The 13,013-nt window shown below is 32.6% G+C and overlaps 2 protein-coding genes across 2 annotated transcripts; one reads left to right on the plus strand and one right to left on the minus strand.

Moving 5' to 3' along the window:
- Positions 1 to 1,183: 1,183 nt before the first annotated feature.
- Positions 1,184 to 7,171, minus strand: LOC106719558 (60 kDa SS-A/Ro ribonucleoprotein). The gene is made up of 12 exons (XM_045686340.1): positions 7,090 to 7,171; positions 6,521 to 6,814; positions 5,328 to 5,502; positions 5,047 to 5,205; positions 4,746 to 4,957; positions 4,381 to 4,586; positions 4,102 to 4,238; positions 3,896 to 4,027; positions 3,310 to 3,474; positions 2,609 to 2,742; positions 2,121 to 2,368; positions 1,184 to 1,573 (listed from the first exon to the last, which is right to left on the minus strand). The coding sequence occupies exons 2-12, from the start codon at positions 6,713 to 6,715 to the stop codon at positions 1,438 to 1,440; spliced, it is 1,899 nt and encodes a 632-aa protein (XP_045542296.1). The 5' UTR covers positions 6,716 to 6,814; positions 7,090 to 7,171; the 3' UTR covers positions 1,184 to 1,437.
- Positions 7,172 to 7,314: 143 nt separating this feature from the next.
- Positions 7,315 to 8,262, plus strand: LOC106719674 (coiled-coil domain-containing protein 28A). Its single transcript, XM_014514067.2, has one exon. It carries the CDS (start codon positions 7,634 to 7,636, stop codon positions 8,240 to 8,242), a length of 609 nt encoding a protein of 202 aa, XP_014369553.1. The 5' UTR covers positions 7,315 to 7,633; the 3' UTR covers positions 8,243 to 8,262.
- The last annotated feature ends 4,751 nt before the right edge of the window (positions 8,263 to 13,013 follow it).

The following is a 13,013-nucleotide window of genomic DNA, read 5'->3' on the forward strand; positions in this document are numbered from 1 at the left end:
AATTATCAGCCATAGAATTTATATCAGACCATATTAACATAAATATAGACAGAATCAATTAAAACCCTTGAATATTACTGTTGTAAATTATGCTTGTGTAAGACATTTTTAAAACATGTACCAAATAAAACAAATTAAATTTTTAGACTCGTTTGGACACAACATATTAATTCCTAACAAGCAAAATTACAGTATACTAAACTTCTTAATAATAAAAAAATATAGCTAAAAACAAAATGCTAAAAGCTTATAATGCAAATAAAAAACAAGCAAAACATTTATAAATTTCATCTCACGGCCATAGTGATAAGAGAAAGAGATCTGGTATCAATAACAATGTTCTTGAAAAACTCTGCATTTCTTATTGTTATAAAATACAGTCGAACCTGGATAAATGAGGAACTCATTTATATCAGCAAGACATTATCCGGTTCCGACAAACGACCTCCATAAGCGAAAAACTCGGGTGAGACACCACAATAAGCGAGAAAAATATCACGGTCCTTTGGACTCTCACTTATCAAGGTTCGACTGTACTCAACTATTTTTAGTTCTCTTGTTCGTTGCTAGAGAAAACATTTACATTTCGATAATAACAAAAAGACAAACTTCACAAAATCGTTTTTTTACGATTAACATGAAATACAAAGGCATTATTATTAAAAACTTGTGCCCTACACCGTACGTGAAGCAAAAGCATAATTCGGAATCAAATATCAGGAATATCAATCTCATTAGACCAATTTCATTACGGATTTCAGAACACATTGTGGTCAATTTTTTTGCAATAAAAACAATTCAATACTTGAGGTAAAGGAGGTATTCTTTCGATTGTTGATTGAGATTTAAAACCACATAAAGACATAGAGTTATTCAACATGTTAAGAAATCGATCAGACAAAACAAACAACTCAATTTATCGAATCATGTCTTAATTGTGATGAAAATACGCTGTTTAAATAATTTTCGTCACTTACTGAATGACTCATATTGCTATTTAAATAGATACAATGTATTTCAAATTTAAATTGCTTAGAAAACGCTATTGATATTTTTTTCATAGGCCATTTATCATTTTACATATATAATCATACCTGGACATATAATGATAGTTAATTGCGGCTAATTACTCATAATATTGTTATATAATGAGTCATTAGACTTATATACAATGATATATTCTCATATAATATACATATATATCAATAAGCCAGATAAATAACTCTATGTCTACATATGGTGCTAATGAATAGGCTTGAATAGATATGCTAAGTGTGTCCTCGAACAGTACCAATCTACTAACTTGAACTGTAGGAGTAAAACTCATCCACTTACTCGAACCATTAACTCAAAGTGATCTAGTTCAAGTAATTTCGTAAAATACAGACGCGTTTACTCATTGGAACTGTTCGGAACACTTATTTGAGTAAAAGTTTCTTACTCAAACTGTCCTAGTGCGAATGCATCCATAACTTTGGGAACATGCTCGTCGATGCCCACAATATCGAGAATGCCACTGTGTGTGCCATCTGTTGTCATTACGCGGTGCGAAGCGAGAGACATCACGATCAATCTACGACAGACATAAATATTAGTTAAATATAATAACTGACAAGGATTTGACTAAGATTACCATATCATGATATTTCATGCTTTTTTCACAGCACAATTATATATTCATATTCATATTAAAAAACTAGCTGTCGCCCGCGAATCTGTCCGCGCGGAGTTAATTTTTTTTAATAAGTAACTTATGTTCTTCCGGACTATGTTCTACATTTGTACCAAATTAACAACTTTATCACTTAGGGGTATGAACAATAGTTAGTAGCCGATACTCAAACCTACTAATTATGTATATAAAAAAATCATAAAAATAGGTTAAGCGGTTTCGGAGAAGTATGGTAACTAAAATTGTGACACAAAAATTTTAGTGCATTACGTTAATGTAGCAATACTTTACTAACTGCTGCATTCAGTGTACTTCTTTAGTGTAGATTTAGACCGAGAAAATTACACTGCTAAATTAACCGATTGACTCTGTGTGCGATACTAACACATAATAACCGAAGTTGTCCATAAAGTTTAGTTAAGTTAATCTTTATAAAAACAAGACTCACTTAGCATCTCGTACGTATTGATTGCGGTAGCGCTGCAGCGCCCGCGCAGGGCAGTGGTCCACCAGTTCGGAGCCAGGAGTGGGCAGAGCATACTTGCCGCCAGGACCACGACCCCCTCGCTCCTTCAGATCCAGCTCCATGTAGCGTGTGGTGCGGTCCACCATGTTGATGAACACGTCAAACTTCCTGTTGTTCTTGCGAGCCCATTCTATAGGCGCATCCAACTGCACTACTCCGAGATTCGCTTTCTACAATATTAACACAATCATTGAGGTATTTTCAAGTACTTAAATCTTTTATTTTGAAAATGGCGACGTAGGCTAAGAGACCTTTTCATTGATTAAAAAGATTTTAAAATAGATTCATTACTTTGTGAATTTTTGCAAGCATTTCCGTGCTAAACAATTATTTTTTATGACATTTGTATAGATTTTTAGTATACAATGACATTTTTGTCCAATTTAAGTATAGTAATAATGTTTACGTACCCTCAATATAAACTCTGTCTCATTGATGGTACTGAAATTGGGATCAATTTTGACAAGTTCAATACCGGCGTCAGTGAACACAGCCAACTTGGCATTCTTCTCTCGCTTCAGCAGTTGTAGAGCAAGAATTATTGCTGAAACAATTATTGTTTAATTAACAACAGGCACATAAACATATCACAGTGAAATAATACAAAAGTTATTATACAAAAAAAAAATTAGCAGACCAACATTTTCGTGAGGTTCAAAATACCATTTCATATTTCCATTATTTAGACTTTTGAACATTGTTTTGACTTTGGCATTGTAGTGAATGCTGGTATATCATAGGTATATTATAAAAAAAATCCCTACACAACTACCTCGTAATTCTTTACAAGATTTTTAATCCTCAATTCTATTATATTCGTCATCAACTCACTATATGTCCCACTGAGGGGCTTGGAGCCTTCCCAAGTTAGGGGTTGACTAGGATATAGTCAACCACGCTGGCCCAGTACGGGTTGGTTGACTTCACACATATCATTAAATTTCTTCTCAGATATGTGCAGGTTGCAACACGATGTAAGAACTTCGGATAAATGTACATATGTCAATCGAAAATCGAAAAACACATTGGTACATGGCGGGATTCGAACCCAGGATCTGCAGATTACAAGTCAGGTCCTTAACCCCTGAGTCACCGACGCTCACGCTCTCACCTGCATGTCCGGGTGTAACATATCTGTTGAAGAAGCACTCAGCAGACAAGCGCTTCTTACTCCCCACCTTAACTGAATCAGCATCACCTCCGCCGCCTGGAGACGTTTTAGTCGCTGTCTTTTTACCTTTCCTTGGTACAGTAAAGTTTTTGCAGAAGTGACGACCTGTAATTAAATACATACATACTTAAAATAAATTACAGTTTCAAGAATTTCTTAAATTGCTCCAATTATTACAAGAAATCTTTTTGACTTTTTAGGCTATCTTACTAATATTATAAATGCGAATGTTTGGATGGATGGATGTATAAATGGAGGTATGGATAAATGAATCTCCAGAACGGCTCAATAGATGTTGATGAAATTTGGCAGAGTTGTAGAACATAGTCTGGAAAAACACATAGGCTACTTATTAAGTTTTTTCAATCCCGCGCGGACGGAGTCGCGGGCGTCAGCTAGTTTATTAATATATCCTAATAAGTGGCTTCATGTGTCCGTCGATTGTATTAAGTCGTATTATCTCTTTCGCGACCCTGAATTATTTACAAAAATGGTAACTTTTGTATGCTTATGTATATATAAGTACCTTTAAACATATGGTGTCTCATATCCAAGGTGATGAGGTAGCGGACATTTGTTGGCGGCGTAAGAAGCCATGTGAGGTCAATAAGTTTGTGCATTGCATCAATTACCAATTGGTTGGGCTGCTTTTCAATACCTTGAAGAAACATATTTCATTTAATTTCAACTTTAAGGAATTTGAAAGTAGATAGAGAACTAGCTTGAAATTACCCCATGTTTTGACTTCTTTAGGATGTCTCTTTGTGACTGTCCACTGCCACTCGCCGGTCTCGCTGTCGAACACCTGTCGCAAGCGGCGACGACTAGTCTTCTCCATTGCTACTTTAGCCTTCTGGCTTTTAAGTGGTCTAAACAAAAAAAAATATGAACCTCATTGACTGAACAACAATCACTTTCTATGTAAATAGGAAAAATGATAGAACTGGTTAAAATTGTTACAAAGTAAAAAAAAACAAGATATATCCCTAATTTTCTCTCTATGAAACTTACTTTGATTTCTTTTGATAATTGACCAGTGCAATATAAACAGCAAGCGGAGTAACTTTTGATTTCTTGATGATGTTTTTATCACTCAACAAAGATACAACAATAGCAGTTGTTGTTGAATCAGCAGCCAAGAAACCCATGTTATGGATACGTTGGATATTTAATAACACATCTTCAAGTGGAAGTTGCGGTAAAACTGCATTCCAGACCTAGAAAAATAAAACATTAGCTAATTCAAATTACTTAAGCATTTATCTTTATCAAAGATAAGTGCAGTAAAAAAACATAAAATTTACTATGAACATAAAAAATTGTTCTGCATATATTAGACACATGATAAAAAAGATTGTCAAGCAGTCAAGTCTTACCTCCTGTGATGTAAGCAGATGTCCGGGAACATGGTCAAGTGTAAATGAGTTCTTCTCAACAATAGCTGCAGCTGCTACTGGGTCCTCACATCGGCGAAAGTCTTCGACTTTTTGAATGTAATCGAAAATTTCCTTTGTTCCTTCAGCATTATCTACCAGTTGTTTAGCCCGCTTTAAACCAAAAAGCGCGTATTTTATAACTGCTCCGCGTGCTGAAAGCAAGTCCATCAAAATTAAATTAACTTCTTTGTACCTTGTTGACTAAAATAAACACAATTAATTGATAATAGTATAAACTCACCATGATCATTTTCAGCAATCTTCACATGAGATTTACGGAGCAGAGTTTTATGTGACCGACCATGCCTTGACTTAACTCTTGTCAATTCCTTTGCAAGTTCCATAGGTTCTTTCTTCATGTACCACTCTCTAACATGTTTGCACCAACCTCGACCATTACCTGCACAAAGAAATTACCTTCATAATATGTTAAATGAGTAACATGTTAAAAAAAAATTGTAGTTATTCATAATTAATAAATTAGACATTGTTTGACTTCTTACATGTTTACGTTAAACTTACCAGTTTTTAATATCCATGTGAAATTGTTGAATGTCATCAACTGTTCAGCACTTACACATATTTCAGATGCAGCTTTATAAGTTGCTTCCTTTACAGCAGGTGAACCATGGATCAGGCATTTAGTCAAAGCAAATGCAATTGTTTCAAATCTAGTACACCAACCTTGTTTATGTGCCTAAAATAAAAGATAAAATCAGATTTGATAATAAACATGTCATGTTTTTTTTCTTAGTCTCAATGAAAAACAACACTATTTAATATACCACTGCAAATACAATTATTGATAATCTTAGTAGAATAATCAATAATCAATAAACAACAATAACATTCTTGAAGATTTCAAGTATTTTCCAGACAAGTGGCCTTCGCGTTGCATAACTTCGCAGTGTAGCTGAACATTTGAGCATTATTTTTTGCAGGATACCATTTTGGTGTTATCCAAAGACACAATGTACAAAGCAATTTAATAATTTCGACTTCATCACTCACATCAAATTGTGTTACAAATAATTTAGCTGTTTGATAATAATACAATAGATGTTATGAAAATTGCAGTGTCAACCTGTAGTTTGTCTTGCAGAAATTTTAGTTTGTATTCATCTCCAATATTGTAATACTTTTTCTGATACCACTAAAAAAAGTACTGTGCATAGAAATTTTAACTGTTACAATCACACTGTGACAGTGAAAATAAACATTTCTTTTCTAAATTACTTATAATAATATTCAAAGATACTTTAAGAAAATTTGCTTCTTAACTTAGAATATAAACTTTGCAATTTAAAATGTAGCAGATTTCATGAAGTCCATTTCAGTATCTATTGTTGTAAAATTATGTTTTTGAAATAAATTGTAAGCTAAAATACCACATGCTAATGAAATGATGATAGAGAGTGAGATTAAGTGGCTATCATCATTGAAATATGACATATTGAGTTAAAGTATGTGGTTATAATTCTACCAGTGCAAAATACAAACTTTGCATACTTGAAAGAGCATTTCTTGTTCAGCCATTGACATCTTTGAAATAAAAACAATTTTGGACATCAAATTCTGTACCTTAAAGATAAAGTTCATACAATTCTATTCCCTTGTTTAATGATTTTTTGAATAATATATGAACTGCATATTTTACAAAAAAAAAAAAAAAAAACTATTTTCAACCATGAGATAAGATTTAAAAAGCAACTTACCTTAAGAATGATATCCACAACCTCAGTATTATTGGACCCATTTTCGAGTGCAAAATCTATTGCTTTTAACTTAGACGCATCATAGTAGTCATGAGACGTCCAGCAACCAGGGTAATACTTAGGCTCTTCTCTTCCCAGGTGGAGAAATCTTGTCAATTTGTTTCGAAGTTCGGGACGAAGTTTTGTTGGCTCCATTCTTTGAGTTTACCTCTTCGCCTATGTTTTCAATCACGGCGATGTATCTCAAAATATCGCGTTCGTAACACTCACTAACATTCGGACGACGGTGTACAACTGTGTGAAATACGGACAATGAAAAAGGTAAATGCACTGATCTAGAAATCTATTAATTTTTTGTCGGTAGTCAAGCGAGACATGTGGTATAAAATAAATTGAGGATGTGGCCAGAAAAAATTGACAATGGAGGCGGTTTCAATATGGCTCTGCACAGCATTTATGGAGTGTTTTAGGCTCGATTATTGTATCACAGAAATTTAGACCAATTAAGTAATCACGTATGGACTTGATGATAATGTAATAATTACAAATATACAAATTGATTTTCCTACCTTGATCGTTTTTATACAACTTTTCTATTTGACGGAATGAGAATGACGGATGGATGGCAAAGACTATAATTAATTGCAAAATAGTTTTGAAGTGAACTTGATTTGAGTGTACTTTTCGCCACAGAGTAGATGTTACCTTCAGTAAACGTTACACATGACAGAATTGATTAACATTTGACAATGACATAAAACAAAACATCACAAATCACTCCTGCAAATCACAAAATAGCTAAAAAGTAGAATTATAATTCGGTACTAATAAATAAACTAAATAGCTAACTATATAGTTTTTGATTTTCGGTATATTCTAGTTTTAGTATATTTGTTTATAGAAGTTTATCGTTTCCTTTGTTCGTACAAAGTAATACGCGGCTCTGTTTTGTAGTGTAGTGAAGCATCTTGAACGTTGAAGTATACGAATATAAGTGGACTTTCATAAAGGAAGAAATCTAATTACCATAGCTACATTGTTACCAAAAACTTTAATCGCCTATTTAAAGCAAATTAGATATAAAGATCATACAAAATTTGAGATATAAATCACATGAGTTTAAACTTGGAGGAAGTAAACGAAACTCAACAACTCATGCACAATGAATGCGAAGAACAGAAAATATTGTCACAAACTGCTACATCGCCGGTTACAAGTAATAAATTATCCAGCGGAGCAGCAAGCCTTACATCCAGAAATCATGGTCCTGGTCAATTGTTCACAAGTACAGGCAATAATAGTGTAAACGAATCTAAATTATCATATGTCAATGAACGTAGATTGCATCGTGATTACGTACGTTCCAATTATAATAATAATAATAAACCAAAGCATATACCAAAAGAGACACCTGATGTTAAACATATGGAAAAAGCATTACTAGAGCTACTAGATGATTTTCACACAGGAAAATTAAGTGCATTTGGCTCTGGTTGTAGCATGGAACAAATGATCAATATAAGAGATCAACAGGAGCATTTAGCTAGATTACATTTTCGTTTGTATGGTGATGCAGAGAAACCCACCGAAGATGGCTTTGATAACTCGGATTCTAAAGACAAAATGTCCCAATTGGTGCAAAGCTTAGAGCAATTGTCGGCTTCCATAGAACATTTACATTCAGATGCTTCTGCCAACACCAGCAGTAGTAACAATAACTAAACTTTTCAAAAGTTAACCTTAATTTAATTTTAAGAATATGAATATAAGATTTATTCTATAGTTTGTTATGCTTGGTGATCAGTAATGTTTTATGTATGAATAAATATTCACTATTAAAACTGAGTTTTATTTGGGACACATAACTTCAAATTTATAAACATAAATCTATTGTAATATTTGTTGCGGCAACACCGGCCCTGGGGTTGAGTGGCCAGTGCGCACAGCGCACCCTTTTTTTGTATGTTTATTTTTCTTTACTTTTTCTTGTTGACATTTCATTCATTGTTTTTTCTTACATCAATACAAAAAGATCAGTCTTGTAACAAGAAGCAATTATTTATTTTAACATATAGAAAAATACATAATGGTCTATCGAAGGCTTCAACATCAACAATATTGAAATGTCAATTTCAGTCAATACAAAATTATGCAACAATTGGTAGTAATTTTTATTTTATACAAATAAAGTTTTAAGTGCATCTTAACTTTGTCATGTATTTTAATGGTTGCATTAGGTTTCCTTATATGTAAGGTATGTATTGATTTAACAGAAATACAGATACCCTGAAATGGTGTTAATGTCAATGTAACAGTGAAAATCCTTTGTTTTTTGCTTATAGTACAATAAATTCACTCAAACTGGAGTATTACCTCCAGGAGAATTGGTAATAAAGTAGCTGTCACCCGCGACTCCGTCCGCGCAGTATTAAAAAAAACCTTAGTAGCCTATCCAGAGAATGATCTACATCTAGGATAGATTTACTGCCAAAATTAAGCATTGTCGTTAGTAAATACTTGTAGCATGTAAAATGCAGGTGATGGCCACGCGGCGACTTGCTCGCTGTTGAAAGTTTGATGGTAGCTACTGAGTAGTCGATATCCAGTGTGTTGTAGCTTATGTAAGCGAGGTTGTCGCGGCTAAGCGTAGCGGCGTAGCAGCGTAGCGGCTACGGTCAGTCGCACTCTACGGCGCGTTGGTGCGGGCGTGCGAATCGGTTTGTATAGCGCACCCCGCCCTGCTCAAAACTCAACTCCGAAATGTAATATTTTGAAATAAAAAATTTTCTTTCCCTATTTAACTAAGATTCCCATGTAGAATATTATAAAATCATTGCTTTTTATAAGTGGGAAAAAGTTTCAAGTAGAGTTAATGAGTTAGACAGCATTTTGTTGTTTTCAAACGACAGGCGGTAATTTGGTTGTCGCCGATTGGTATTTAACCATAAGTTTTATTTTGATTTTTCTAACAATTATTTATCATTTTACATATCTCACATAATTAATGATAATTTATGCTTTCATTTAACGACTTGCAATTAACTCAATAGCATAAAGAAAAAAAGTTATTGTTTAGTATCGAATATTCAATTCTCTTTAAGCTAATGGAGAATTAAAATTTCTATAGTTATAATTGGTATAATAATTTATAAATAAAATATACATATGAATCATTATACTTGTTGCGCTTTGTGAGACGCAATACAAGTAAATATACTATACAAATATGAGTTTCATAAAGCAAACGTAGAGAAATTAATAATCTCACAAAGTTGTAATTTGTGAGAATGCAGAAAGCTCTTTTAGTACTGCGTTATTTGAGTTCTTCTCTGTCGACGCTCTGTTTATTCATAATTATTAAAATTAAATTAAACATTAAAAAATTATTCGTAAGTAAAGAAACATAAACAAAATGTTGTATGATGCTAAGTTAAAGTAATATAAAACACATATCGTAGGTTTCTGTAAAATTTACTTTGATTGCCGGGCAATTTATTAATTTTTAACTCTTTTATTAAAACAAATTAAATTATAGCAGTAAATAAAAGTCACCGCTTTTAAAAACTTATAAACAATTGAAGAAATTATGTGATTATTTAGAACTGGTTATCGTTCAGATGAAATGGAGAAAAGACAAGAGGACGGCAGAATAAGAGCAGCTTTGCCTGAAGAACCAGGTAAGATACATTTTGTGATAAAATATTCTTAAATATTATTAGTAACGCTAAGGAAAAATCTAATACGGGGGAATATTTTTCTTAAATACTAATGTTAATAATTAATAGATAGAGCGACAATCAATTTGTTAAGAGCGTTTTGATAAGTTTGCCAAACAAGATAAAGTCTTTGAACCCGTAGGTTTCTCCTTAAAACACAGGTCTCAAACGAGAATGCAACCAAGCAAATATTATTGTTTTATATAATAATTCTTATTAATGTTTAAATAAGCCAGTTTCAAGCTTCATTATTGCTAAATTATGATATAAACTGGGAAATTAACATAGATATAAGCAAACATTTTAAGGAAAACACAAAATTGCTTTGTTATTTTGTTAGAAATGATAGAATAAAGCTTGTCTTGATAAGCATATACTCGTATGTACATAGGTCGCAAAGACAATTTCATCAATTACGAATAATTAGGTCACGGCCATATTTACTGATTTTTGTGGGTAAAGTGGTTTATATACATGTCTATTGTCTATGGATAGGTACATAATATTATTTTTTTTTAATAGCCTGATCACGTGCAATCTTGCGCGATAAGAGACTAAGTTAAGGTTGCGGTCCGCGGTTTGACGAGACCTATAGTTAATTGAATTCGTGAATCTCGAATGAGATATCAATGTCGTGTCACGGCGGATAGTGTAGTCTTACTAATATTATAAATGCGAATGTTCGGATCTATAGATGGATGGATGTTAATTAGAAAGTATATCCAGAACGGCCCAATTGTTCTCGATGAAATTTGGCTTAGATGTAGATTATAGTTTGGAAGATCAAATAGGCTACTCATTAACTCTTGTTTAGAGGAAATTTAGCATATTCAGAGTCTTTGTTAGCTCAGAACTTTTACATTACCACAGACACTGGCTGCTTACAATACTTTAAACTTTTTTATTTTACTAAAAAACTAGAGTAGAATCTATAAACTAAAAGCAACGTTATAATGTGTACCTAAAATTTTAATGTAATTATGTTATTGAGTTAAAGTTACAAAATTTTTGGCTGCTGAGATGTTTGTTTGAAATTTATTAAGCTATTGTGAATGGGACCCATTGGATTTTACTTATATTTAGTTGTCACGCAAACACACACGTAGATGCAAGCATACACACACATTATATGCATGTATATTTGACCTTATTTTTAATCGAATCAAAGAAGTTTTTTTATAATTGTAACCAAGCAATCCAAATATTTACAAATCATTACGTGAATAGGTCAATACTGAGTTATTCATTTATTCATTTGAGTCGTCCGCCACCGTCGACTTTCCTGGCGGTCTATTTGTCTAGCAGTTGCTAACAAGCTGACACATTTCTTCGCTATTGTAATGGTTAGAAAGATTTTTCGTATAAAGTCACTTTATATTTGAAAATAGAACGAATTACGCGATTTGTTTATTCCCTATAATTATCGTATACCTTTTATTTTGTCAGTGATCTATTATTAGTATCCTTCGAATCTCTTAATTTTGATATTCAAACCAACAATTAGAGAATTTTTTACCTTTTCGATCGTAATCACGTTTATCTTATGGTCCGAATCAGCATATAATATCCACATATAGCATATAGTCCGAATCTGTTGAACTTTTTGTGCAATTGATTTTATTTCATTATTAATTATAAGCCATTGTTGCTCGCTGATTAAAAATTTTTCATTTTTAAGTAAAATAATTAAGCTTACCTGGAAAAGTCTGCAGCGGTGTGTTCTAAATATTACTAGCTTAGAGTTCCCGAGACGTTGTAATTAAAATAAATTGCCCGAAGTGCTTGCATACTGTTATATTAACTAAATTATACGGAGATACTACAAAATCCTACTATTTAAATTTAGCTTACATCTTGAGTTTTTAAATATTCAAAGATTTTTGCTCCGTTCACAGAAATTCATTAACAATATTTTGTAAAATTCATTTAAAATATACGTAATTTAATATGTTTAATATTTTGTATATTTAATTGTTTTATCGTGCATAATGGTCGAAACTTTTAAACTGATCGCAACTTCAAGTTTGAACAATTGGCGTTGTTCAGTAAAAACTAAAGATGTGACGATACCTACTGTGCTTCGCAAACAAAAGATTTGAAATACACGGACGTTTTACATGATTTTTATTATATGTGATGAAGGAAGAATAGATGTATCGTATAAGAGAACATTGGAAGTTACTATACCGACAAGGACAACGTAGTTCTTGATGAAAACGATTGATCAAATATAGAACTATAATATGTATATTGATTGTTACCTTTGCATATTTTATATACATAAAATTGGAGTATCTGTATGTACTATGTAGTGTAAAAAAATCATATGTGTGTGAAACATGTGATTTATTTGCGTTGCTGACAACGACAAACCATTTTTAAAAAATGTTTGTCTGTATGTCTGACGGCAAGACCGCGTTTGTTTCGGCTAATTTCGGGAACTTCTGGACCGACTTTGACGGGACTTTAGCGGGAAGGTAGCAAAATGCACGCGCGCATATCATAGGTTACTTTTATTAAAATTCTGTGCTGATGTGTGTGACCGTTTTTGTATAATAAATGTAACATGAAACATTAGGTCTTATATTTAAAAATAAATTTATTACTATGACTTATAAATAGGCTTTTAGGACAGAAATTTAATCAAGTAAGTTGAAGGAAAATATACAGAATGCTAAGAATAAAAATGTCGCAGGTAAAAAAACTAATAAAAATGTAATAAGGTATAAAACCTTCAGAACACGGCTACTCATAAAAAATAATTGGAAAAGCTATAC

Source organism: Papilio machaon, chromosome 3, assembly GCF_912999745.1.
Source record: "Papilio machaon chromosome 3, ilPapMach1.1, whole genome shotgun sequence".
Taxonomy (NCBI): Eukaryota; Metazoa; Arthropoda; class Insecta; order Lepidoptera; family Papilionidae; genus Papilio; species Papilio machaon.

What these genes read in the sequence shown, in the direction of transcription:
- LOC106719558 (XM_045686340.1), bottom strand. Translation starts at nt 6,715, where the DNA reads ATGGAGCCAACAAAACTTCGTCCCGAACTTCGAAACAAATTGACAAGA. An exon ending in TGTTACACCCGGACATGCAG is followed by an intron (nt 2,743 to 3,309) that starts GTGAGAGCGTGA and finishes TAATTGTTTCAG; the next exon opens with CAATAATTCTTGCTCTACAA. An exon ending in AGACAGAGTTTATATTGAGG is followed by an intron (nt 2,369 to 2,608) that starts GTACGTAAACAT and finishes TTAATATTGTAG; the next exon opens with AAAGCGAATCTCGGAGTAGT.
- LOC106719674 (XM_014514067.2), top strand. Translation starts at nt 7,634, where the DNA reads ATGAGTTTAAACTTGGAGGAAGTAAACGAAACTCAACAACTCATGCAC.